Raw genomic sequence first — 27,038 nt, 5'->3', positions numbered from 1 at the left:
GGTTGCAAAAATGGAGTGAATTGTTGCCATGATATAGCAGGTACAGTTGAGCTGAGGAGATGGCTTTGCAGGCATGTCGCAGCTGCAATTTTCTAGTGATTATGAGTAGGGAAGTAAAGATTTGAGATGAGACTGGTGTTGGTGGAATGAATTGTTGATGTAGAAAATGGTACTGCAGTTGCAAGTATTGGAGTTGTAGTTGGATGGAAGAAGAGAATGGACTAATAGTAAAGCTGCAGAAATGGGTTGTGAAGGCACTAGTGAGTGGAACTGACTTGGCGTGTGGATTGTTTAGTGTTTGAGATGAAGCTACAGAAGAGGGAGATGCAGATGTAGTTGAAGCTGCAGTCGGTGAAAAATGATGCACAATCATTGTGCAACACAGAGTTTAGGTGGTGCAACAGCTCAGGCATGTGGCCAAGACCAGTCAGATGCTGACTAAAAATGATTCAACTGAGTTAGACTCTGACTCAGTTGATATGACCGAGTTGAGTTCACGTGACCGGTGACCTGGTGGACTTTGCCGGTCACCTGAGCCACTTCCCGGTGATTTCTCCGGCCAACTTCCGACAATGGTACCGGTTTTCCGGTGATATATTTTTGGCAGAATTTTTACATGGGCTTTCTCACACATGGCTTGATGGACTTTTCTATTGGACTCTTTGAAGACTTGACCTAGTTTTGGAAAGCAAAGGATTATAAAAGAAGACTTTAACAACTTTTGGGATATCACAGATTATTCTTGGAGTTGTTAGAAGTTAAACCAAGATATGGTGATTTGGTTGGTGGATCAACATACGTTGTTGACACACTGTGCGATATTTGGAAGTTGGAGTTTACTTGAGAAGGAAGGTGTTTGATATCTAGAGAGTTCAAGAAGAGTTATATTTAGAGTTTGCTTTATGTTAGGAAAGTGTCTTTGTTTAGAGTTTTATCTTTGTTAGGAAAGTTTGCTTTGAGTGATCGTCAAGTTTGTGAAACTATAAGTAGACTATTGAGCCATAAGAATTACACACCGCATTGATTATCAATGTAGTTTTTTTATGCTTCCGCGTTTTACTCTTCTCTCTCTTGCTCGATCCTACATTTGGTATCAGAGAAAGGTGAGAGGAAGGGAGAGGAGAATGAGAAAGAGTTCTTTATTTTTCGGTAGAGAATTCATGGTTCTTAGTTTTCGTGAAGGTTTAAAAAAAACAAGTTGTATTGCATCTCTTTTCACTTCCGACTAAACCTAGAGTCATTGTGTTCGTGGGGGTTGAAGCATCTTTCAAAGCCAAGGAACGGACAGTGGTTCGAGTAAAAAAAGAGGTTGGGAAAAGTTCTGATGATAATTAAAGTTTCGTTTGGTTTTGTTGGAAAGAATGCGTAAAATCTATTGGCGTCTTAGGTTTGTTGGCTGTTCGTGTGAGTTTGTTCATCCTTGTTTGGAGGTTCTTAAAAAAAAGGGGTTGATGAAACCAAGTTGTCTGTCAGTTTAATCGCAAGTGAACCATGAACTCGGTCAGGACCTGGATTAGGAGTCGAGGAAGAAAAGTGGCTTGAGTTTGTGGTGTTGTTTGGGGAAATATTTCGAACTGTATCATTATGAAAAGAAGCTTATTGTTGTTGTTCAAAGTTCAGATGAAGAAGAGATGTTGAGATAAAATTAGGGTTTGTCAATTTGGATTTCGATTCGATGAAGCTGAGTTTTACAAAGACAATAAAAGATGGGTCTGTGGTTGGATTGCTGGTTGAAGTTCAAGGGTGTGATGAAGATCGGATTGGAGCTGAACTTGATTGTGGTGGCTCGAGTATGAAGTTGAGATAACAAGGAGTTGTTGTTGATCGGTAAGGAGTAAGCTGCGAAAAGAGGAAGCCCTGAGAGTTGGAAGTAACGAGAGACTGAGCTGTCAACAAAGTTAGAGACCGAGAAAGAAGGAGCAGACCTTGATTGGGTTATTTTGATTACAATATGGTTTGGAAAAAAAATGTGTTATCAAAAGATAGTAACAATATGTGGTAGGTGTTACAAAGAACAATCACAGTTACAGAAGCGTAACAGAAGTATGTGTTACAATTTGTGACAGTAGGTGTGATAAAAGGATAATGACAGTGTATAAGTGTGACAGTTTCAAAGGTGTTGCGAAAAGCTGTGAAAGGTAGTGTGGTAGTAAACAAGGGTTGTTGTGGCAGAGCATTGAAGGATTTTGGAAGACGGAGAAGCTTAGGGTAAGTGGTTGTTTCGAAGGGTTAGGTCATGGATTCGAAATAAAAAAAAAGAAGAAGAAGAAGATCAAAGTTGGTATTGCAGTCGAGAGAAGGACTGGTACAGTTTGATGGTGTTGAGTTCGAATTCAGAGACTTAGAATGACAAGGAATGTTGGTGGCGTTTGAGCTTGAGGGAGGATGGCGTGTTAGAGTTTAAGCTCAAGCATGTTGGAAACCGTGAAGTAAGGTTGAGTTTGTGGCAGAAACTTGGACATCCTACAAAGTGTGTCAGACTTTGTAAAGAAGTACGCTTGTGGCAGAAGCATAACAAGAGAAAGATTGTGAGAGAATCTTGAAAAGGAAAGAAGTGTGAAGGTTTTTGCAACAATAGCATAACTGGAAGAAGAAGAAGAAACAACAGTAATGTTGTGAAGAAAGAGAAGTAATCACCAGGAGGTGATGAGAGAGTGAAGTGAAGAGACGTCACAAGGGTGTGATCGTGAGAAGTGAAGCAATCCCAGTGTGGGATTTGAATAAAGAAGAGAAGAAATTCCAGTGTAGCATTTGAGAAGAGAAGACAACAATAGTGGGTGAAAATCCCATGAGTTGTAGAGAACAACAATAGTGGGTTAAAATCCCATGAGTTGTAGATGCCAATGATGTCGGGAAATATCAGAAAATGAGGTGAGATGGATCATGGCTGTTAGAGACTGAAATGATACCGGGAAATATCAGAAAATGAGGTGAGATGGATCATTACAGTAGTGACAAAGAATGAAATAAGTACACAAGAAGATGAGCTACAATGCTCGGTGATGAGTTACAGAATTTGGTTTCGTGTTTGGTTAGCAAGTTGAATAGAGAACAACAATAGTGTTTCTAGCTTGTTAAGGATGGTGTTCCGCTGCGATGAAGATGAAGAAAAAAAGAAGTTTGTGATGGTTGCTACGGTATGATAGCGTACGAAGTAAGTGTTTGATGATTGCTAAGCAAAAGAAGATGATTGATTTGTTAGCTGAGTTGCAGTTGGTGCTGTGGTTTTTGAATTGATTTTGTTGATTGGCGGAATTCCGGTGGATCATGAAATTGGGATAAGCTATAATCGAGTATCAAGGAGTAAGGGTTTGTTGGTGGTATCTTTGAAGAATGAGAAAAGACAAGAACGTATTACTACTATGTTGACGTTTATCAATGGAAGAAGAGGAATAGAAAATGAGAAAAGACAAGGACGTGCTGACGTCGATTAATGGAAGAAGCTGAGGAGTATACGAGGGTTATGGAATTCTCGTTGAATGATATCTTGGTTTAAGGGAGGATGTTGGAAGTTAAACCAAGATATGGTGACTTGGTTGGTGGATCAACATACGTTGTTGACACACTTTGCGATATTTGGAAGTTGGAGTTTACTTGAGAAGGAAGGTGTTTGAGTTCCAGAGAGTTCTATTTAGAGTCTTCTTTATGTTAGGAAAGTGTCTTTGTTTAGAGTTTTTAGAGTTTTATCTTTGTTAAGAAAGTTTGCTTTGAGTGATCGTCAAGTTTGTGAAACTATAAGTAGACTATTGAGCCATAAGAATTACACACCGTATTGATTATCAATGTAGTCTTTTTATGCTTCCGCGTTTTGCAGTCCTCTCTCTTGCTCGATCCTACAGGATCTTTGGAGAGAGCCGCTACTAGGGTTTGCTTTGCTTTCATCTTCTTTAATTCATTATTATTATATTGATGAACTCCATAGCTATGAGTAGCTAATTTAATACTATTGGTTAAGGATGTAGTCCTATTTCTAAAACTTGTGCTTGATTAATGCATTAATTTTCTCTCTTGATTATTGTTCAAATCTCTACTGTTCTTAATAATCACATGATTGATGTATTGTGATAGGACTTAGATGTTTGGTTAGTTAATTGGCCAATTAATTGAACTTGCATCCTTGTCCATAACTATTTTAGGATTTTTCATCAAGCGATAGCCCCAAATACAAGTAACATGATATGATTACGGTTTGTAGTGATACACTCTTGTAATCATATGTAGAGTTTGACCCTTGTCCGAATTGTCATGCGCAATGTATGACAATTGCATTGATTAGCCTATTTCTGAAACTTAATGCTCCTAGGAATTGAACTTAATTAGCGCAAGACGTTAGGTTATTCTTTAGGTAGAATTCACATATGCAACTCTAATGTGTGTGTTGATGAACTAGGAAATTAATGGAATATCTTGCTCTCTTGACACTCTAGGCTTTTGAAGATGAAGAGATTAAATTGTAATTCTAATCATGTATGAAAGCACATGTTTAAGATTGAAGATGAATTCCTTGACCAATATATTTCTCTCATTGATTATTTCTCCAATTTACTTTGCTTTTGATTTACTTCTATTGTTTACATAAAATCAGAAACCCTCCCAATGGGTTACTTAGGAAATTGAATGCATAAAAACTACAGTTGCCTCTCTGTGGAAAGGAACTCTTTCTTATCAAAAGACGAAACAAAACTCATAGGTATTTCTGTGGGAGACAAATTTATCTATTCCAATAGACTTTTCTGTGTGAGACAGATTTGTTTATCAAGTCTTCGACTTTGGATCGTAGCAACTTTTGATCGTGGGTGAGATCAGCTAAAGGAATTAAGTGCGTAGTATCCTGATGGGATCAGAGACGTAAGGAACGCAACTGTACCTTGAATCAGTGTGAGATTGATTAGGGTTCAACTACAGTCCAGTCCAAAGTTCATTGGTAGTAGGCTAGTATCTGTAGCGGCTTAATACAGTGTGGTTTTCAAACTGGACTAGGTCCCGGGGTTTTTCTGCATTTGCGGCTTTCCTCATTAATAAAATTCTGGTGTCTGTGTTATTTCTTTTCCGCATTATATTTTGTTATATAATCGAAATATCACAGGTTGTGCGTTGAATCGATCAATTGGGAAATTCAACCTTTCAGTGTTGATTGAAATTGATTGATCCTTGAACATTTGTCTTTGGTACCGTTCAAGTCACTACTCTTATATTCAATCGGGATCGCAAATTTCTATTTGTTGATTGCAGATTGAATTGAGAGATATAGAGATATGAACTCTTTGATATACTTTTCTAAAGATTGAGTCTGTCTGTCTAGTTGATTCTCTTTAAAGTATATTGGAGTAATTCCTCTCAGATTTCCAAATGAATTGTTTAGTGTGGTTGTTGTACCCCCGCATTTTTAAAAACAATAATAAACCCTAATATAATTTTCTAAATAAGAAAAAATAAACAAAACCCTAAACTAAAATAAAATTGTCTTCTTTTCCGTTCTTTTCGCTTTAATCTTTATCTCCATGTGTTTACTAAATCACCAAACTGCTTGGCTCAACTTTCTTTTAGATCCAAAACCTGTAGACAGAAGATAAATACCCCAAAACGTAAAATAGAACAAAATAATAAAAATTTTAAAAATAAAATAAATAAAAACTAAACCTGAAAAGAAAAATAAATCTAAAACCCTAAAAACAAGTCCGCGTGGGCGGAGTCAAAAATTGATTTAGTTTTTATAATGATAAGAAAAGATTTAATTCTCAGACTTGTGAAGGATGATTTTTAAATTCAAACTCTAACACTATAAATAGAAAACTCAAGCAAAGATGATATCAATATTAAAAGAACACTGAGGCTAAGATTACACTATTTTCCAATTTTCCATGTGAATAAATCCAATAATCATACTTATGCAATTCTTGCGTTTAATTTGATTTTAAAATATTACAATAATCAGATTTTCAGAATAACAACTGTAGATCGAAAGTATAGAACATCAAAAACCTAGGGCTAAGTATGCTCTATAAAAAGGAATCACAATTGCTTGACAAAAATCATTCAATCAATTTTCAATCAAGGCACTAAAAATAATTACAGTAATTAAATAAATAAGAATATACCACTCTTTGTTGGAAAAACAGCTTCCTCTATCGCCTCAGCAATAGGGTTTAGCTCCTCATATTAATCAACACCTCAAAATATGTGTTTACAGCTAAAAATTTGATTGAAAAGAGGAAAATAATAACTCAGGGAATTTGCAACATTTATAAGAGTTTGCAGAATCGTCCGTTATAGAGAAACCCTAATAAATGACTGTTACAAATTGAGACGCTTAAGTGTGGGAAATAATAAAACTGAAGAAACAACAATTCTTGTGTGTAGTATGTTCTTCGGCTCCTTATTCTACCTTCTTGTGTTCAATCTCTCTCTGCAACTACGCCAAAATCTATTTATTCCCTTTTTGACTTTATCCCCTTCTATAGATATACATCAGACCCCAAATTCTTCGAGTTTATCTTCAAAAATTATCGTTAACTCTTACCAAAAGTCCCAGACTTAATTGTTATCCATGTTTCTTCTCACGCGTATCCACAGCTAACCCAACTTCCCAAACAACTCTAAACTCAATAAAACCAAATATTAGTCAATGTGTCCTCTTCAATCTTCACATAACCTTCCAATCAAACTCCGAGTATTTTTTTCCCATGTTTCGTGAGAATCGATTAATAATTTATTTTTTCGAATCTGATCCACATAAAATCCCTGTTTGACCAAAAAAGGGTGTTTCCAACCCATATCTATGAAAATATCTCCACCAAACTCCTCCAAAATCGATCCAGAAACTCTGCAGGTGTACCCACAAAAATTCCCGCCAAAACCCATTCTTTACACGATGAAGAAGAGTTGCACGTATTAATCTAGGGGTGCCCATAACAGTGGGTGCCAATAATAAATCTGGGGTGGAAATAACATTGGGGTGCCCCTTATCCAAAGTGTGGGTGCCAATAACATTTCGTTCGGGGTGTCTTTACCAACTTTTTTGAGCCAATCTTTTTCAAAAATGTAATTTATTTCCAAAAAATGCCTACATAAACATAAAACACCATAATAAGTACAAAAATGAGCACTATCAATATAAAGAATTGAGATCAAAATAAACACGTAAATGCGTCTATCACCCACTGGGTTATTAAACGTACGAAGACCAAATCAGAAGGAGGCCTTAGAATTCGAAGAAGCAGCGATCATAATAAAATGTTAATCTTGAAGTAGGTTTAAAACATCCATGTGAAACCAGACTCAATTTATGCTAGCCTTTGCAATGAAAAATATCTTAGGCAACAACCTATGTTTTTTGGAACCGCAACTACCCCATCTTCAATCATCCTCTAATGGAGGCAATTAGCATCCCTCATTCCCATAATCAAAAAACTTCTTTTCCATAAAATCATAGATGGATTAATAAGCCCTATTCAAGAAAATTGGATCCCGCAATTCGCTAACACCCTGGACCCAGCAAGCTGTTACCTAATCCAGACAGTCATTGACCTCATTGATCCTTTCACTCATACCTGGAATCACGATAAATTGAATCTCCTTCCACCCCATATAACCCAAAGAATCGTGAATATGCACATCCCCAAAAAAATCCATCTGATAGAATCATCCAGCCTTTCACCAAATCTGAAAGGTACACCATAACACCTGGATATCACTGCTTTACCAGCTCGTCGGATAATTCGTACCAAACCCCATTGCCACCAACTTAGTTTCTCTCAACACTCCCATGTCCTCCAAAATTACTGATTTTTTTTTATGAAAAGCAATCAAAGAAGGCCTCCCCACCTTCGCCATTTTAAACCATATATCCACCCTACCGATACCAACATATGTTTGTAATGCAATCTGATGGTCACATTCTCCTCTTTTGTCAAGTGGCTATGGGCGCATAAAACGTTCTCCGCATAAGACTCCCTACTCATTCAACAACAACCCAAAATCTCCCTACTTTCCAAACCCCCAGATGACTATCTCACAAATTCTACAACTTAAAACTCATCACTATGTCCTTATGGATAGTTAGGAATGATTTCATTTATCAACAAAGGAAACCAAATCCAGGTAACATTACCCAGATGACTCTCAGTCTTCAATAAGATATTGGCCGCAGGAGAATACCCTCCCCCATGGTGCTATCTGGAATACCAGTTCTCGCAAACCCAGGAAATGGAACACAAACATCTACAACAATCTTAACATGTTGGGTCAAATCTAATCTAGACTGGATCAAGATCAACACAGACGGAACAACATGAGGACACTCCGGAATAGCTGGAGCAGGTTTTATTTGTAGGGGCGCTTCTGCTAACACCCTGGTAGCCGTAGTACAACCGTTAGTAATCACTATCTCCTTCATAGCTGAGTCATATGAAAAGCGTATAGTATCCAAGAAAACAAAAGAATGAAGCTGATCAAAAGTTCAATTCGAAACAAACTCAGGAAACCTGCTTAGAATCTCCATATAACCCCGCCATGCATCAATCAAATTGTTATTAATGGATGACTCGTTGAATATCACCTATCCTTGTGTAATTGCCGCTTAACACTAATAATATTTTCATGCTTCAGAAAAATAACTATTGTTTCCACTTAAAATAAAATAAAAATTAAACACTTTGAGCTAGTGATGAAAAAGAATGGTAAATGTGATGACACCTAAAACAAAACAGAGGTAAGTGGAGAAGTATGAGTAGTGCTATCACGCACTGTCACGCGGGAGGGGATTATAAGCTAGCAGCTTAAAAACCGTTGATCATAATATACATAGATTTTTAGCCATTGAGATAAATGTCCAACTGTGTCATTGATATAATTGAAAATAGGTCCTCTACTTTAATTTTACAAAATTAAAATAGCTTCCACAGATATCTATACTTCATTTTAAGGACCACCCTTCACCATGTTCATCTTCTTAATTCTTATCCTTCTCCCATGCTTCATACCAGTAACAGTAGTATCCTTCTAAATCAATTTTCATTATCATCTCCACTCCACTAATCAATCAACATAAAATTCCCAAATTAATTCATGAATCTTATGTCAAATCAATTAACTTAGAACTTGAGTATTAACGAGTCAATCACACAGACTTTTCCATTATACAGAGTCGTCAAAGGAGTTGACCACAATCCCGGTGTTGAATACCTAGAATCATTTCTACACCAAAGAAACAATTCAAAATCAAAATCTCACATTACCAAAATCAGAGCCATATCAGATGAAATTGAAAATCAGATTCAAAACAAGAAAGCTAAAGAAAAATTAAAAAGGTATTACCCTTTGATTATAACACAATCATCAAGAAATACCCAAATCCACCATTTATCCCCCAAAACTTTTCTGGAATTGGGGTTTTGTATCCAACTTCACTGCCCTTACAAATAACCAGGGTGATTATTTGATTAATTGGCATGAGAAATAAAGTAGTACTACTAGTAAATATAATGAAGAAGACAATCCCAAGAGAATTAAGCTTCAGATGTGAAAAAAAGGAACGCCATCTTTTTTTGTTCAGGATCTACCAGAAATCTAATTTTGTTCGTTTGTTATTCCGGATGGGTTAATTAATAAATAGTCCTTCTGTCCATAACCGAATGACCTATACCATAAATATATGGAGTGATAGATTAGTATTATTATAAAAAATATATAAAATTTAATAATCATATTTATATTTATTAGGTAAATGTTTTGAAGTGTATGATACAAAATTTACGAATATTTGTTATATAGTTTGAGGAGTCGTCCTATCCGCACGACAGTGCGGGGACGTTTTATAAGCTACCAAGTAGCCGGCGCTGGATGTGAAATGGACGTACGAGATATAATTTTTTTTCATTTGCTTTAACAAATTAAAGTTGGTGCCTACTATTAAAGAGTGGAAATTTCCTAATAGGTCCTCCATCTTAAACTATACTATCTAAACCCTTCTTCATGTTCACTACACGAGTTTTGATCATCAAAGCACTTTAATTTTATCACACTATCATCACCGCCACCTGCACAACCCCTTTGCTGACAGCACCACCATCACAAAACCCAAAATTGAAGAAAAAACTAGATTCAGTTATGATAAATTAAAATTTAATCAACACCAATATTTAGGAAACGTTAAAAGGAAGATGAAGGTCTGCTGCTTTAATGATGGTATAGCGGAGAAAGAGTTTCCCATTCTTCCTGTTGATATCGGTCGAACAAATTACTGGATTGATTAAAAAAATGTTCTAGATACTGATTTCGAATTTTTTTTGGATGTGATCTTATTACGTTTTCTCCGGTAAGGCAAAGTTGAAATGAAAACAACACTGATGTGTTAAATTGGGGTCGGTTCCTTTCCTGATTTGGTATCAAATAACGAAAAATTATCTTTCCTGATTCATGATACAGTTAGTTACAGTTCAAGATTCCGTTAATCATGGGTACGTTACATGTACATTTTCTTTCGAAGTGCCAAAAATTCTCTGTTGTAGAAATTTTCGAGGGGAATCAAATAGTGGGTACTACTTGTTTTTGTGATTAAACTCAATATTAGAGCATAATCAAGCAGACCCTTAAACAAAATTTGGTTTTGTGTGAATTACTGGAATTATGCGGGGAGATTACCTAGCCATTAACAAGGCAAAGCTGTAAAGGCATCGAAATACCTAGTCATTTTTGTTATTATTTTGTTCGTATCTGCAACTGCTTTCACTTTGATGGAAAACTATTTTAAAGTTACCAGAAAAACAATGGTGAAGAGGGCTTATAATAAATTATTGGAATATATGGGGATGGTAACAGAGGGCTCTTTTGCAATTAAAGTTATCGACATATGTTCAATTATCATCAACGGCTAAAACTTGATATGCGTTACTATCTAATGGTGTTAAAGATGCTAGCTTATAATGATGGCATGCGAGGTCACGCCCGATAGCATTAGCCTAGTTTGAGAGATAAATCATTTCTAAATTTACTAGTAAATTTTAACTAAGTCATCTAATTAGGGATGTAGGTAGTATGATTTATTTAAAAGATCTACCAAAAATTATGTCTTATTAATCGCTGTCGCCAGTTATAAACTTTATCAAAACAAGCAGATCTCACGCATCGAACGACCAGCAACTCGATAGCTTATAAAGCCCTCCCGCGTGACCGTGCGGGGGAGAGCACTGCTCGAGAAGTATTTAGAGCATCTCCAACAGAAGGTGTAAAAAATCCTATGTGATTTTTCAATTTAGTCCTTTTATTTATGGAGTATACACATAGAGTAAATATAAGACCTCACATCTAAAAAACCATCTCTAACTGTAAGAGCATCTCCAACAGAAGGTGTAAAAAATCCTATATGGCTTTTCAATTTAGTCCTTTTATTTATGGGGTCTACACATAGAGTAAATATAGGACCTCACATCTAAAAAACCATCTCCAACTATAAATATAGTGAAAAATATGACGTGGAGGTGGAGCCGGAGGTGTAGATAACACTTTCTTGAACACTTTCATATTTAATAATTGGTCCCTCCTAATTTGTAGAAACCTACTGTTGGAGATGGATTTATGCCAGACGGGGTCTAAAATCTTATGTGTCACTTAAAAAAACAAGATTCATCCTCTGTTGGAGATGCTCTAATTTTTTTTAAAGAAATACTGAAAAATATGACGTGGATGTGGAGCTGGAGATGAAGATAACACTTTCTTGAACACCTTCATATTTAATAATTGGTCCCTTATAATTTGTAGGAACCTACTGTTTGAGATGGATTTATGCCAAACGGGTCTAAAATCCTACGTGTCACTTAAAAAAACATTTTGGACGAAGAATCGTGCAAATCGGCGTGGATCACCTCCTTGGACCATTAACTAAGTTTTGATGGGCCGTGCTGTTTTATCCGGGGTTGTTATTATACGTGCCTTTTATGTGCACGTTAAACAGAGCCTGTAAAAAACCAAACCCCAACGACAACCAACTAAAGCAGGAGCAGTAAACCCACATTTTTTTAATTCTTTGTCTATAAAAACAAAAAGTAGACCGAATGATACCAACTTTTTTGTGGGTCCCAGTTCTAAACTCTGCCGAGTCTACCGACTCTGCCCTTCTTCTGAATCGGAAAGAAAAAACAAAAAATCAGAACGTCAACTCTTTCTTTCCTTCTTTGCGTTCTCTCTTTCCAGAACTGACACACTGTTCCAGTCTTCTTTCTTCTTCTTCAGTTGTTACTCTTATTAGGGCTAGTCTAAGCTTATCTCTTTCTTCTTCTGATCTGAGCAGAAGTTATGGTGAGAAGACATGGATGGCAACTGCCTGCACACACTTTTCAGGTCTGTTATTATAGCACATTCTTTTGAATTTTTATTTCCTTCCATCATTCCTTTTATTTTGAACTATTTATGGTTAATTAGGGTTTACACAAATCTTTATACATTACTTCTTCTGTTTTGCTGTCTCTTCAAAAATGAAAATTGGGTTCTAATTGAGATGAATACCACAAATGGTGAACACATATCTAAAAGATTAGTTTGTAAATAGTGAAATTGGCATCTAATAGATTTCTTAAAAACTTATCAGTATCTTTGAGTGTTGGTAGCTTGTTACTTAGCTGAGATGAAGGATTTTGCAGTTGGTATTTTCACTCCAAACTACTTTCATCAGACCATGCTTGCCTAGCACAGCGCCTGTTAAGTGCTGTTTTGTTAGAATACCTTGCCTGTTCTACAACTATATAATGTATACCCACAGTTCCGACCCTTAAATAAAACCTAGCACTGGATCTTGGATGTTCCAGTGGCATGAAGAAGCTTTTCTAGCAATAGCAAGTATGCGAGGGGACAAGGTGAGTTTTGTAAAGACAAGGTTGGTTAAAACTGATATTCTTGTTTACTAATGTATTCAAGAGAACAAAACATTATGTCAAAGATCATGTGCAAGTGCTCTCTGTTAGAGTTTCAGCTCTTTAATCACCTTTACTTATGATTTAACTTAATTATATTCCGGAAACATGTCAATACTAGTATTAGCATGTTTTACAGCTCACGTAAACTCCATGTATTCCGAGCATAATCAGTTCATAAACAGCATTATAAACAATTTACACAGCACCAAACATGTTCTGTAGCTTCAACTCAATTAGCATGAGCTGATATAGAAGTAGAAATAGAACATGTTCTATTTCCTCATATTTGAATGACGGATAAAACTGATTTTCTGTACAATACAATAGGCTAGAACATGTCTCTCTTACCTTTCCATCCGAGTTGGAGACACTCGCCTCATGACTACATGCGACAGCTCACTAGTTATCTTTAGCTTATCTAGCATTAACCTTAAGCTAGTCTCTAGTGTGTGATTAAACCATCAACACACTTTAATATGGAATACCAAATCCGGCTTAACTTAATCTGATTATTAAGAATTAGGCCGAACTAATTTAGATTTGTTGCACAAAGCATAAAAGCCAATACACTCTGATTATATGGGAATCATCAAGTAGATGTCTAACTATTCCCAAGTGTTTGACGCGAGTTGGCATGGAAAGTTTCAGAAATAATTGACTATAATAAGTTATGTGAACCCAACTAGTTATGCAAATGACCTTAATGTCAATCAAATATATAACGAGATATAAGTTCATCTCGAGGTGACTTTTGCTTCAGAAATCCAATTGCTAGAAGAAATTATGAGATCAAGAAGTATTGCTTAAATGATTCAAAGTTCTGATAAGTTGTTCCCAGTAGGCTATACTTTGCAGATATCTTGAGTTTGTCTTCCATCCTCTGCATTTTAAGTCTATGAAAACTAATTGTAGTTTGTTCTATCAGCTGTACAAATATTAGTAATTGCATTATTTTTTGTATCTAATATGTATTTCAGTACGTGCATTGTTTTATCAAGTTTTATCGATTTTCTTACTAATCACATGTCAACTTGTCTTTTTATTTCCCTTTCTGATAGGTCGTGGCCATTACTGTGTTCTTCCTGCTGGTTGTTGCATTCTATGCTTTTTTTGCTCCGTTTCTTGGAGGTCGTATCTTGGAATATGCTGCAATTGCAACTTATACTCCCGTGGTATGTTCTCTCCAAACAGTGAGCTTATAAGCCTCCTTTTTCTTTTTCTTTATCTCTTTCTCTTTCACTCTCTCGCTATTCCATACGGGGTGCGGGTAATTCAGTTTGTTTTTATCTTTTTATATTTAGCAACCTAATGCTTATTCTTTTGCAGGCACTCCTTGTTTTTATTCTGTACATCCGCTGTACGGCAATCAACCCTGCTGATCCAGGTGTTTTATTGAAACTTGATGGTGAAGTAGAGGCTAATAAGCAAAATACAAATTCATTATCTGGTTTTGACCTTCCCGAGAATCATCACGAAATTGGCAACAGGACTCATTCCTCACCATCATCAGTCTCCAGAAGCTCCATAGGAAGAAACTCAAGTACTAAGGGTTCAGTTAGAGAAGATGGGAGAGCTGAAAATTTGGTTGTCCCTTCAAGACGAAGATCCTCACTGGTTGGGAATTTCTTTTGTGCTTTGTTTGTATATGAAGATTGCTGCACAGTGATGGGAATGCAGAACAGGTAACCATGAGGAAGAAGCATTATTCTGTACATTATGCAATGCTGAGGTAAGGGCCACAAATCATGCGTATTAAGTTTAAGTAATTTCATTTTTTGTTTTTCTAGGTTATTTTAGATTGAGACTTGCTTTGTGAAGACATCATAGTTAGAAAGCCCTTTGTGAAATCTACACATGAAATGAGTGTCATAGTGACGAAAAGGCAGAAGTTGCTCTTTGACATTTCTTGACTACAAGTTTTTTAGTCTTTTCATCCTAATCCTACCTATTTAGGAAAACACATTTGCCGATGTTATTGAAGTAGAAAACATATAAGCCTGAATTATGTCATACCCAGACTGTTAGGCTCTGTAGGGCTGACCTGGAATACAGTATTTTACCAAAACCAGTCTACTTTCTGTGGAGATGTTGTACACCTATTCAAACTTCTCACCGTAGCTTAGCTGTGAACTATGTGTTCTGTGCTTGTTTATGATAATATTTTTCACAAGTTTATTTAATGTGGAAGGCTTTCTTGTGTTACTTTGCAGGTACGAAAATTCAGCAAACACTGTAGAAGTTGTGATAAATGCGTGGATGGATTTGATCATCAGTGCCGGGTATTTTATCTCCAAACCAGTTCAATTTATACACAGTAGACAACTGTGATTCTTTTTAGGATATGAACTTCATGTATTCCTTATTCCTGGTGTCTAAGTCAATGTTATATTTTGTTTTGTGCAGTGGCTCAATAATTGCGTGGGGAGAAAAAACTACATAACTTTTATATCGCTTATGGCTACAAGTCTGGTTTGGGTATTGCAACGAAGCTCTATCTTTCCTCTGAAACGATTAAGGCATTTATTGATCGTATGCATCTTGTTCTTTTGCTGGTGTAGCTTGTTATTGAAGCTGGGGCTGGTATTGCTGTTTTTGTCCGTTGCTTTGCTGATAGGAAAGACTTGGAAAGACAAATCATCGATAGGCTGGGAAATGGTTTCTCTCGTGCCCCTTTTGCAGCTGTTGTGGTATACCTCTATATCAATATTCTAGACCTTAAATTTGACTAGGTAGATTGCACAGGCCGAATTTCGGCTCTGTTAACTGGCATTTTGTTGTGGCTCAAGAAGACCCCACTGGGCTGTTGAACCCTTTAGTAAACAAAGGCTAAGCTCGTGGGTAAATGGTTAACACAGCAAGCATCTTTTTTTTTTCTTGGTCAATCTGATATTAAGTTTGTTATGCAGGCAATATGTTCTGTGGTTTCGTTACTTGCTTGTATACCTCTGTGCGAACTTTTCTTTTTCCATATAATTCTCATAAGAAAGGTCAGTAATCCAGAAAACTTGGCTTTGAAAATTAAAGTTTATAATCGGGAGAAAATAAATTCTAAGATATGGTTCTTTTATTTCAAAAACATTCCCTTTTCTTTCTTTTTCAAATTTGGTATTTTGTTCATGATAATAGGGTATTACGACATATGAGTTCGTGGTGGTCATGCGGGCCATGAGTGAGGCACCCGCTGGACCTTCTGTGGATGAGGAATTTCCGACCGTTCTTTACTCCCCAACGGGATCTGCTACAACTGGCATGAGTGGCGGAAGTTCTATTGGGCTACAGTATAAGGGTGCCTGGTGTACCCCACCTAGGGTGTTTGTGGATTATCAGGTACAGTTCTTTCAGGATTTGAACATCTCTCTTTGAATTTCAGGTCCTTGACTCAATAACACAGGTTTTCAGTCGGTCATCCTTTTCCTAGTTGTGTCCATGTTGTTATTTAACTAGGCCTAGCAATGTGTTTTTGGGTAGTACTCATTCTAACTGCTAATTATTCTAGGACGAAGTTATCCCCCACTTGGAGCCTGGTATGGTGCCTTCAACAATAGATCCAGGTGCAGCTCCAATTGCGGAAAGAGGGAACAAGTCGAAAAGGCCTGTGCGTATAAGCGCTTGGAAGCTGGCAAAGTTAGATTCCAATGAGGCCATGAGAGCAGCAGCAAAAGCTAGGGCATCCTCTTCTGTTCTCCGTCCAGTTGACAACCGCCGTTTGGAAGACCCTGATATCAGTTCCAGTGACAACATGAGCTGTAGAAGTAGCATGAGCACTGACGTTGGAGTTGTCAAAGATAACAAAAGTGAACTGCAACTTTCTCCTCTGGGAAACTCTTATGCACCAAGTTATGGTAGTCGAGATGACTATGATATCGGAACTCCAAGCGAGAGTAGCTTCAGCAGTTCAAGCCATGTTCATGAATCAGTTAGTTTAAGTCCACTTCCACTAGAACAACCTTTGGGTCCTCATAACCCGTCAAGAACTGTTCCTGCGTTTATCCATGATCGACCATTTCATTCTAGGGCTGTTTCATCCACTTCCAATCTTAACAACAACCCAGTTTTCCATTCTTCAACCTCAAGATTCGATGAAAATATTATGCCGAGGGGCAACATCACGAATCCATTAGCAGCGGCTCCACCAACTACATCTCTTCTTGGCCTTCGAGACAGCAGAAGGGCCTCTGTTGTTTGGGATCAGGAAGCTGGAAGGTACGTATCAGTCCCTGTTACAGCTAGAACTACTGAAACAGCTCACGAAGCACGAAATGGATCTTCTTCATCACAAGTTGGACCTAGAAGAGTACCTCCAGAGGGAAGCAGTTCGAATAGAATACCACAATTTGTTCCTCCACGAGAATCTTCTTCAGGTACAAGGGTTCTGCCTCCTGCACAGCAATCTGAGAACCTTTTGTACACTGGTGAGAGTATATTTTTTGGTGGGCCTATTTTGAGTGTCCCATCAGTCGGAGATGGTCCAAGAAGTGAGACAAATACAGGATATAGACCTGAAAATAGAGGAGGAAGGAACTCAGCATCAAGCCAGTTACCTGTTTTCCTCCCAGGAGGTACTAGTTCTGCACGGAATCCACCCCTATCAAGAGCAAAAAAATAGGTTGACATACTCTACTGAAGTTCGCTGATTTCAAAATTTTTGGCAAGATATCGGTTCCAGGAAAGAGAAACATGGGGCAGAACAATGTCTTGCGAGAGCATCCTAACCAACTTTTTGCAGAGCTGGTGTTTTGCGTTGTGGGCCGACGGCCAGAATTCCTGTAATTTGCAGCAGCCATGATGGGGTTGATACAATGCAATCAGAGAACGAAGCAAAGTTCTCAACCCCTTCAATTATGCTCGAGTTTGGCTTTGTATAACTAGCTCACTTTCAATTCTTTTGTTAAATGCATACGAGCTGCAGTAGTAATTGTGTACCGGGATAAGTTTAACTTTAGTGTATAGAAGAAACTGATCTCTAGTAATTGTGAATCTGTGTTGATGAGTCAATATACACACGTACAGTAGCCGTAGTGAGCACATGTCACAGATCTCAAGTTGCAGAAAGCAGTGACTATCTCTGTAAATTTGTTTATTCTCAATCGTAAATTTATTGTCCATTTTTTTCCCACTGTATAAACTGACCCGTTCTTTTCTGAACTGCCATTTTTGAACACAACAAACTATTTATTCTCAGCAGAGTGCATATAGCTTATCTAGTCTTGCTTTTCGATAATGACCTTTGTAGTGATGAGATTTGTAAATGATTTTTCCACGAACGCCATTCCCAACTTTTGGCCTTGTTGATATCTGAAGACTGCTTTATACACATTCATAAAAGTAGGCAATAGCCCCCAAAAGCGAAGAAGTGCTCCTGTAGACCCGCTACAAATAACAAATTACAAACAGTTTTTTGTGAATTCGTTTTCGTTGTGCCAAGATGAGAGGAAATAACGTTGTCTTTACCCATTACATATTTCAAATCCTCCGATTTATGCAAAATCACCACCGGAAAACAATTCTTTTCGCAGTGAATCTTGATTATTTTGATACACATGCAGCAGCCGAGCGAATAAATAGGGTAGATTGCAGAAGCAGTGTAAAAACTGGTCACGTCTGCTGTGTACACGTAAGGTCTAGTTGGAAAATGAATGAGATCCATCCCGATACATTTGGGGATTGTGACAGGTTTATCGTAATCCAACTAAAAGTCTAGGACTCATTTGTGTGTGGGTCCCACTGCAGTCGTTATAAAGAGATATATCAGTCATCGGAGTACTGGAAATTTTATAAAATATCTGAAATCTTTCTTTTCTATATAAAAATATACCTAATCTTTTCTTTCTTTCTTCTTCTTCTACTTGATTCTTGGAGATAGTTTGTTTCACTGTTACACAGTCTAGATAGTGAGCCTAAAGAAAAATTAAAGAAGAAAATGATTTTCAGGAATTTGCTTGGATCAAATCTTACCACTCAGGTTTTGTTTTATCTTCTCAATTCTCATTTTTTTATTTTCATTATTATGGATCAAAGTTTGTTTGTGTCTTCTCAATAGATTTTTTTTTTTTTTTGGGAAATCTCTGTAGATAGTTAATAATTGCTGTAAAGAGTTACTAATAGTTATCGTGTGATCTTTGTTCTGTTTATTGTTATGATTGAGTTTTATTCTTCCAACATAACCAAACCCTAAACCACAATTGTTTTTGACTTCTTCAATCTGGGTCTTGATCGGTTTTTGGGTTCAATTACAGTTTTCTACTTTTCTTGGTAAATTGTTGATATGATTTAATTTTTTGAATGGAATAGTGCACACTGTATGATTTAAAATTGTTGATGTTTATTGTATTCTCACTTTTGTGTGATTATAGGGTGCTGCACGTGTAAGGAATGCTGTAAGCTCTGGGAGTTTGCATGAACATTTGCATCAGTTTCGTGCTATCACCCGATGGAACAGTACTACTGCAGTAGAGCAGAAGGAGGAGTTAACTGCACAAGAGTCGGCTGATAAAGGGTATGCTTGCCTTTTCTGCCATGTCATTTGGATTCTTGGGGGTTGTATGTTTATCCACACTATATGAAAATTATTCTCATGTAATATGGTATTAATATGTTTTTTATGTACCAAAATATTCTCAGGTTTAAAGGACATGGTATGCTGGCACCCTTTACTGCTGGTTGGCAGACTACAGATTTGCATCCTTTGGTGATTGAGAGATCTGAGGTAATCTGTTCACTATTTGTTCCCAAATTTGGACGTTATAACTTGGAACGCATAGGTGTCTAGGTTTTGGATTGCATGGCAAAGACTCTTAACAGTTTCTTGACTGATTGGTGCAGGGTTCTTATGTTTATGACACTAACGGGCGGAAATATCTTGATTCCCTTGCTGGTCTGTGGTGCACTGCTTTGGGTATAAACAATCATCTTACCTCAAATTGTTTTCTTTTGAAGTTGGTCTATCTGCATTAAGTTGGTCAGGCCCTTGTTAGTTGCGCGAAGAGGTCTAGTCCGAATGCACCAGCACTGTTTTATCTGCACATGTCCAACAATTGAGTTGGTCAGGTCCTTGATAGTTGTTCAGTTTTAATGTTTATATACTTTTCTGGGAATTCACAGGTGGGAATGAACCAAGACTTGTTGAAGCTGCAAATAAACAATTAAGTACTTTGCCGTTTTACCACTCATTTTGGAATCGCACCACTAAACCATCCCTGGTACTTTGCCGTTTTACCACTCAGCTGGGTCGTCATACCTTTTTATGGGATATACTACCGTCCCTTTGAATGTGTATGATAGTTTAATCTCTGATGGGACAGGATCTGGCCAAGGAACTTTTGGAGATGTTTACTGCAAGGAAAATGGGAAAAGCCTTTTTTACAAATAGTGGTTCCGAAGCTAATGATACTCAGGTACCATATATCTGCTGATATAAGTTATTCTCTTCTGTCGTCGTGGACTTCATCTTCTTAGAAGAACTGTAGAGTTCATGTTTATTAGTTAATATAAAAGTCGGGAGAACAAGTTCCATGACTCCTTCATATGATGCATGTACCTGCGGCACCCAGATATGTGATACTACTTTTAGGTTGACCTAATTGTCACTCGGTGGCTTGCGTCTAACACCAACAATATTAAATACAGTACATAATTGGGTAGCTCATGTTCTGCCACTTAGCACAAGTCTGGTTTATTTATCTTTTAGGTGAAGCTGGTTTGGTATTACAACAATGCACTTGGAAGGCCCGATAAAAAGAAATTCATAGCACGTTCTAAGTCGTAAGTCATTCGATCAATCAACTCTTACTAGTATGTAATCATATATATATATTTTTTCTTTTGTAGTATTCAAGCAATTATGGTAACATGTGTTGTGCGGTCTTTTGACAGATACCATGGATCAACTTTAATAGCGGCTAGCCTTTCTGGGTAATTCAAACATTTCAAAAATATTGTTTTTCTATCTGTAACTTAAAAGGAGAAAGAGGAAAAGCTTTCTTCATTTTACCTGGAACCTTTCGAATTATTATCAAGTTGGATACTCATGTAAAGGTTTCCAATGCTGTTGTACTATCTTCATTATGAAAAGGATATGAAATAAAGTTATTCCAATCACTAACAAGGATATTTCTTTCAGTCTTCCAGCTCTACATCAGAAATTTGATTTGCCAGTATCCTTTGTCTTGCACACAGACTGCCCACATTACTGGCGATTCCACTTACCAGGTTTTAGTCTTACACATTGGTACGGTGCTGTTTATTTTCAACTAGAATGTTAGTAGTAAAATGTGTAACTTTGTGTTGCTAGGCGAGACGGAGGAGGAATTTGCGACCAGATTAGCTGATAACTTGGAGAAACTCATTCTTAAAGAGGGACCAGAGACAGTAGGTGTTTCTAACTTTTCTTTTAATATTTGCTTGTGTTATTTCCTTTATACCATGGCTAAAGTATTCAATGTTTTGTTTCGGTCTCGGTGGCATCCATGACTGAAACACCTCACATGCCCCATTAGTTCACTATTAACTCATCATGTATGGAAATGCTTAGGTAGGAAAATATCTTTCTGTTATATAAATTGAAGCAAGGTCCTTATCCTGTTGTAATCAGGCTGATTTTTGTTTTTTGGTATTGTCAGATTGCAGCATTCATTGCAGAGCCTGTCATGGGTGCTGGTGGAGTGATCCCTCCCCCAGCAACTTATTTTGAAAAGGTAATCATATTTGCTCTTTCGCTCAACTTCTGTACCCCATTTTGCGTGTATGTTGAGTTATACCTCCTGGTGCTCCTTCACAAATGTGTTCGGAGACTACATATTTTGTGCACAACTGATGTATGTACCAACCCAAAAACACATATACTACTATGTTTCTGCAGCTGCTGCTATGCCATGAAACATAAAACCTTGAACTTGTATCCAGTATAGTATATAATTGTTTCCTGCTGCTGCTTTGGAATTGAAAACTAACTGATCCACATCCCAATTTCAATGCTGTATAGGTTCAAGCTGTCGTAAAGAAATATGATATCCTCTTCATTGCAGATGAGGTACTCTAGTGAATCTACTTATTGTGTTCTTAGAATATAACCAAATACATCTTTTTACAAAAAGTCTGACCCATTCCTTACAGGTTATATGCGCCTTCGGAAGGCTTGGTACAATGTTTGGCTGTGACAAGTATGGCATTAAGCCAGATCTGGTTTCCATAGCAAAGGTAAAGCATCAAAGAAGGGTTATATAACTTAATTTCCTGAACTTTTGGAAAGGTATTTAAATTCATCATTGCGAATGATTATGTTACTAACTTTTTTGTATACTTCTGGTTTCCCAGGCTCTGTCATCCGGGTACTTACCTATTGGTGCTGTTCTCGTGAGTCCTGAGATTTCTGAAGTCATACACGCTCAAAGTAGCAAACTAGGTATATCCCTTTCTCCATAAATATACTTTCATCAGTCGCCCTGAACATTTTAGTTGTATGCATTATACGGTACTGGGCTAACAGCTAAGAGATAAACTTCAATTTGTCACCAGGTGCGTTCTCACATGGCTTTACATATTCTGGGCACCCGGTATCATGTGCTGTTGCGTTGGAAGCACTCAAAATCTACAAGTAAATCCCCGTAACACTGTCTTAATGAAAATTTGGCATGTTTTACTTGTTGTCACTTGTGAGTTTATATTCCCTAATTTATTTTCAGAGAAAGAAATATTGTTGAGCAAGTCCAGAAGCTTTCTCCAAGGTTTCAAGATGGCCTTAAAGCGTTTTCTGACAGTCCCATTATTGGAGAGGTATTCTATGCATTTATGTTTTTCACTTGGGCATCATCAGCTTTTGTTTGGTCTGTACAGATTTTTCATATCTTGATTCATTTGATTTTACAGATTCGAGGAACCGGATTGATTATTGCGACTGAATTTACTGACAACAAATCACCCAATGATTTGTTTCCTCCAGAATGGGGTATGCTAAAAATTTGTGCCAAATGCCAGTCTTTGGACTGAAGCCACCTCATTTAACTTAAAAGCTATGATTACAAATTCATGGTTGTGATGTTCAAGTAACCCGTAGAAGCACTATATTCGAAAACTTGGAAGTGAATTTGCAGATAAAAACTTCCTAGAAACACAAGTGATGTCTGTATTTTTCAAGCTTGAGCTATTGTTCAGGATATACACTGTTTACAAAAGACAATATGAACTGTAACATCACCTTAATTTATGCATAATCTCACAAGTCTCACAAGTATCAATGATAAACATTGCAGGGGTAGGGGCATATTTTGGAGCAGAGTGTGAGAAGCGTGGAATGTTGGTACGCGTTGCTGGAGACAACATAATGATGTGCCCTCCATTTATAATTACACCAGAAGAGATCGATCAAGTAAGAGACTCCTCCTATCCCATGTCTGTTAATATAGTTAGGCTTCAGTTAGACTCATTTTGAGACGTCAAACATAATTCTTTTTAAAGCCTACAAAGGGGTATTACCAGATTTAGCTATTTATCTCTTTCATTTTCATATATCTAATAGTTGCGGTCATTTATGTTTCAGTTAATATCAATCTATGGAGAAGCACTGAGAGCTACAGAAGAGAGGGTGAAGGAACTCAAGTCTAAGAGGAACCAACAATAGATCTTGCTTTTTGACGATTGGGTCTTGGTTGATGATAATGTATAATGTCAAATTAGTTTAGTTTCTGCAAAGCAAATTCTCTTTTATGTTCTATGACAATATAGTTCTGACACATCCCGATGTTAATAAAGCATTCCGTTTCCAGTTTATGTTCTATATGATCACAGTTCAACTTTTTCTTCCCCAGTAATCAGTGTTTCCATATGAATTTGAAGTTATAACACTGATTGTTGTGGATTTTAGTTATTGCTGATAACTGATCCATAAAGCCGAACAGTAACAGCAGGTATCATCTTCAGCCTCTTCAACTTTGAATGGGTTCTACAACAATTGACATAATCTTTTCTTTAGTTCCAAAATCTGAAACACCATATCCGTCTCCATGCTGGTATATGTATTGAGCCATCCGAGTCATATTAGACATAGAATCTATAAAGGCCTGCGGAAGTATACAACGTTCAGTAAGCCGCTCTTTATTCATCCTCTTCCAATTATCATTCATGCAGCGGTTGATGTGCTCACAGGCAGCGCGCTCATCAGCACCAGTCTGATGCATGTAGCATTGGATTGCTTTCGGTACGTCACCCCTTGAAACACCATATCCGTCTCCATGCTGGTATATGTATTGAGCCATCCGAGTCATATTAGACATAGAATCTATAAAGGCCTGCGGAAGTATACAACGTTCAGTAAGCCGCTCTTTATTCATCCTCTTCCAATTATCATTCATGCAGCGGTTGATGTGCTCACAGGCAGCGCGCTCATCAGCACCAGTCTGATGCATGTAGCATTGGATTGCTTTCGGTACGTCACCCCTTGCAAGCTCATCCTACGTTATTTTATACATAGAACAAGTATTGTTGATCAAGCAAGGCAAGAAATTCTGTATTGGACTCGTGGATATAATGCGCATACCTGAGAAGTTCCCAAGTCATCCACAAGGCGAAAAATGGTGGATGACCACCGCATGAGATCTGTATGCTTCCATATGCTTTCCAGAGCGTCTTCCGTAATTTCATCAGTTAATAGAAAATAAGCAATAAATTGTACTGTAGGCCCTGATATTGAAACCCATGCATTGCTCATGTATTCTTCAAATGTTGGTGTGTAACCGCTGTAGAACCATGTTGCTTCTACCAGATACGCTTTACATAAATCTACCCACTGATCATATCAACATGATCCATTAAACGTTTCGAATGAAAATTGGACTTCAAATTCTGAATGAAACTGAACAAGAAATGAAATGAAAGAAAAAAATACCGCTTTATGCAAGTACGGAATGGTGTTCCGGCCATGGAGCTTCATGTTTTCGTAGGCCATTTCATTAGTGGTATTAAAGAGAGCTAAAAAACATATCTTCATGTAATCGGGAAGTTCTTCAACCATGTTTATGTCCCATCTGAGGAAGGAAGTACATGAGTAAATGCAGCTAGACAAGAGATTGAAATTTAATGCATGACTGAATTTTTGTGCTCACCTTTCAACAGCCTTAGTAAATAGCTTGAGTTCTTCAAGAGAGCCATAAACATCATAAATGTCATCAATTGTTGTCACAAAAGAAATTACTTTTGTGATTTGTCTCCTGCAGTTGCTAAATTTAGGATTAAAGTAAAACCCGACAGTCCAGAAAAAATCCTCCACCCCTCTATCCCGAGAAAATCCTAATATTTGTGTCAGATTCAAATCCCGCCACCACCTGAATTAGCAGCCAAAAATGAGGCGCAAAACAGGTTTGGGAAGACTCAAAAAAGATCAGCTAGCTATAGACGTCGGACAACCAGGATCAGTATTTTACTGATCTTACGTACCTCGAAACATACTTTAGATCCTCTTGGTATGTTGCTTGAACCATGTTGAAGTCCAGTATAGCAAATTCGAGTAACAATGGCTCCATGTCTGACATTCGTTTATAGTTCTCTATGAACCATTTAGCTTCTAGTCTTGGCACTCTCCAATTTAAGGGAGCCTCTAAGGCATGGCTTACTTGCTTGAAGATAAACCCTGGATCATTTTTATTGACACGTCTTTGCACTATGTCCGCGAGATTTATTCTTGTGTATTCCTGTACTTCAACCGAGATATCTTCACGTTCAAAGGCATAGAATGAAGCTTCGTATAGGCTCAGCATTCCTTCGACATCGTTGGTGATGGATGATTGCTTTATCTCTTCCTTGAAATCCTTAAAAACATCTGAAAAGTTTCCTCACTAATTAGTTACGGCTTTGGAACGAACTCAGATCGAACTGATATTGCATATAAAATCATAGATACAGCATATGTGCATGAAAAAGTTTACCTTGAGAAACTTCATACCCATGTTGTCTTAGGAGCCTAAATCTAAGAGCTCTGGTGTACCAATCTTTCTCCTCACAGAAATCAGCTTCCTCAATTGAGAACACGGTGTCTAGCGCATTCTTTATCTCATTTTCAAAGTGATAATCATATCCTAGTCTTTGGATGGTATCGATCAACTTCAGCAAAGATGATGACTGGTCCCGAGCTGCATCGCTGAGCTTGCTTCGTATATCTCCCTTCAGTTTCTCAGCTTGTCTCCGATAAAACTCCCCCTGTAACTCTCGACGACAAAAAGGTAAAATTAATTATATTGGATTGGTTGATCAGATCGCTAGAATGCTCATGCAAACTTAAAACTAACCCCTCATTCATGCGCGCTCTAAAAATTACTATATGTTAAACTTACTCCCTTAGTTTCAGGAAAAGTGATCATGCTTTCACATTTTCAATTTGGCCTATCGTTAGAAATGAAAAGTGAAAGTATCGCATTACGGAGGTAGTATTTAATAGAGATAAGGAAAAGTAGAGAGCTAGATATGGGTGTAAAGTAAAACCATGCCAATCAAACAAATGAATATACATACTGACCCTATAGCTACTGTTTAGCGACTGCACGAAATCCAGATCCCAAGTATTTGGTTGATAGTTTGCGGAACGCCTTATGTTCTGCTTGTTAACCTCTGATTGAGGACTTGGAGTATAAGGAATGTCACTAATCTTATCAGCGGGGATGGTTGTGCTAATTTGACGACTCGCAACCAAAGGGATGTGAAACTTTAGATTTTCATTCCTGTTGGGAGCTAGAATCTTTTGACGGAGTGTCATTCTAGACTCTTTCGAGATTTTGAAGAAGAAATTTGAGGTTTGAACTAAATAATGAGAACCCATCGCTACAAGTGTTTATCAGTGTTGCCAACCTCACAGCCTTTATATACATGACTGTGCGAATATTGGCCGGTAAAAAAAAACGTGGGAGTTTCTTTCACTACGAAAGTACCTCATCTTCTTGGCCTTGAATAGTCGAATATCCACTATTTCTGTTAAGTGTCGCCTGTACTATATTTACACAGTACTCAACATCTATCTCTGAGGCTCTGAACCGCAGTGATCCCACTAGTCTCTCCTGTTCCAGATTGAAGTATGTACTGTATGACACGATTTATGTATGGCGTTTAAGCTGGCCGGTGAAAATCCTACTCCGGAAAAATAGTCTTGAA

The 27,038-nt window shown here is 37.4% G+C and overlaps 2 protein-coding genes, 1 long non-coding RNA gene and 1 pseudogene across 6 annotated transcripts; 2 read left to right on the top strand and 2 right to left on the bottom strand.

Moving 5' to 3' along the window:
• Window positions 1–8,823: 8,823 nt before the first annotated feature.
• On the bottom strand, window positions 8,824–9,597 carry LOC113286409. Its single transcript, XR_003329273.1, has 2 exons — window positions 9,316–9,597; window positions 8,824–9,195 (listed from the first exon to the last, which is right to left on the bottom strand). It is a non-coding gene; the product is annotated as an uncharacterized LOC113286409 (long non-coding RNA).
• Window positions 9,598–12,199: 2,602 nt separating this feature from the next.
• LOC113290083 lies at window positions 12,200–18,151 on the top strand (annotated as a pseudogene).
• Window positions 18,152–18,690: 539 nt separating this feature from the next.
• Window positions 18,691–23,672, top strand: LOC113290086 (probable gamma-aminobutyrate transaminase 3, mitochondrial). Its single transcript, XM_026539613.1, has 19 exons — window positions 18,691–18,870; window positions 19,262–19,404; window positions 19,530–19,614; window positions 19,731–19,803; window positions 20,010–20,107; window positions 20,210–20,302; window positions 20,596–20,669; window positions 20,781–20,819; window positions 21,028–21,116; window positions 21,199–21,275; window positions 21,527–21,601; window positions 21,889–21,936; window positions 22,020–22,103; window positions 22,221–22,308; window positions 22,422–22,500; window positions 22,589–22,679; window positions 22,773–22,851; window positions 23,156–23,271; window positions 23,443–23,672. Exons 1-19 carry the CDS (start codon window positions 18,829–18,831, stop codon window positions 23,521–23,523), a joined length of 1,554 nt encoding a protein of 517 aa, XP_026395398.1. The 5' UTR covers window positions 18,691–18,828; the 3' UTR covers window positions 23,524–23,672.
• On the bottom strand, window positions 23,580–26,811 carry LOC113290085 (terpene synthase 10-like). 4 transcript variants are annotated; one of them, XM_026539611.1, is made up of 8 exons: window positions 26,410–26,811; window positions 25,823–26,093; window positions 25,335–25,716; window positions 25,004–25,222; window positions 24,787–24,925; window positions 24,439–24,687; window positions 24,295–24,352; window positions 23,580–24,066 (listed from the first exon to the last, which is right to left on the bottom strand). In XM_026539611.1, exons 1-8 carry the CDS (start codon window positions 26,707–26,709, stop codon window positions 23,828–23,830), a joined length of 1,857 nt encoding a protein of 618 aa, XP_026395396.1. In that variant the 5' UTR covers window positions 26,710–26,811; the 3' UTR covers window positions 23,580–23,827. The 4 variants fall into 4 exon arrangements, with proteins under 4 accessions (XP_026395396.1, XP_026395395.1, XP_026395394.1 ...); XM_026539610.1 differs by having other exon boundaries at window positions 23,580–23,892; window positions 24,121–24,352; window positions 26,410–26,789; XM_026539609.1 differs by having other exon boundaries at window positions 23,580–24,352; window positions 25,004–25,108; window positions 26,410–26,785.
• Between the last annotated feature and the right edge of the window lie 227 nt (window positions 26,812–27,038).

Source organism: Papaver somniferum, chromosome 6, assembly GCF_003573695.1.
Source record: "Papaver somniferum cultivar HN1 chromosome 6, ASM357369v1, whole genome shotgun sequence".
Taxonomy (NCBI): Eukaryota; Viridiplantae; Streptophyta; class Magnoliopsida; order Ranunculales; family Papaveraceae; genus Papaver; species Papaver somniferum.
The sequence above is the reverse complement of the archived record's forward strand: the minus strand, read 5'-3'. Positions and strand labels throughout refer to the sequence as shown.

Excerpts from the sequence above, each read along its gene's own strand:
- LOC113290085 (XM_026539608.1), bottom strand. The coding sequence starts at position 26,709 with ATGGGTTCTCATTATTTAGTTCAAACCTCAAATTTCTTCTTCAAAATC. Across the intron at positions 25,223-25,334 it reads GATCTAAAGTATGTTTCGAG|GTGGTGGCGGGATTTGAATC; the intron begins GTACGTAAGATC and ends CTGCTAATTCAG. Across the intron at positions 24,688-24,786 it reads TTCCGTACTTGCATAAAGCG|TGGGTAGATTTATGTAAAGC; the intron begins GTATTTTTTTCT and ends TGATATGATCAG.
- LOC113290086 (XM_026539613.1), top strand. The coding sequence starts at position 18,829 with ATGATTTTCAGGAATTTGCTTGGATCAAATCTTACCACTCAG. Across the intron at positions 21,602-21,888 it reads CAGCAACTTATTTTGAAAAG|GTTCAAGCTGTCGTAAAGAA; the intron begins GTAATCATATTT and ends AATGCTGTATAG. Across the intron at positions 22,104-22,220 it reads ATCTGGTTTCCATAGCAAAG|GCTCTGTCATCCGGGTACTT; the intron begins GTAAAGCATCAA and ends CTGGTTTCCCAG.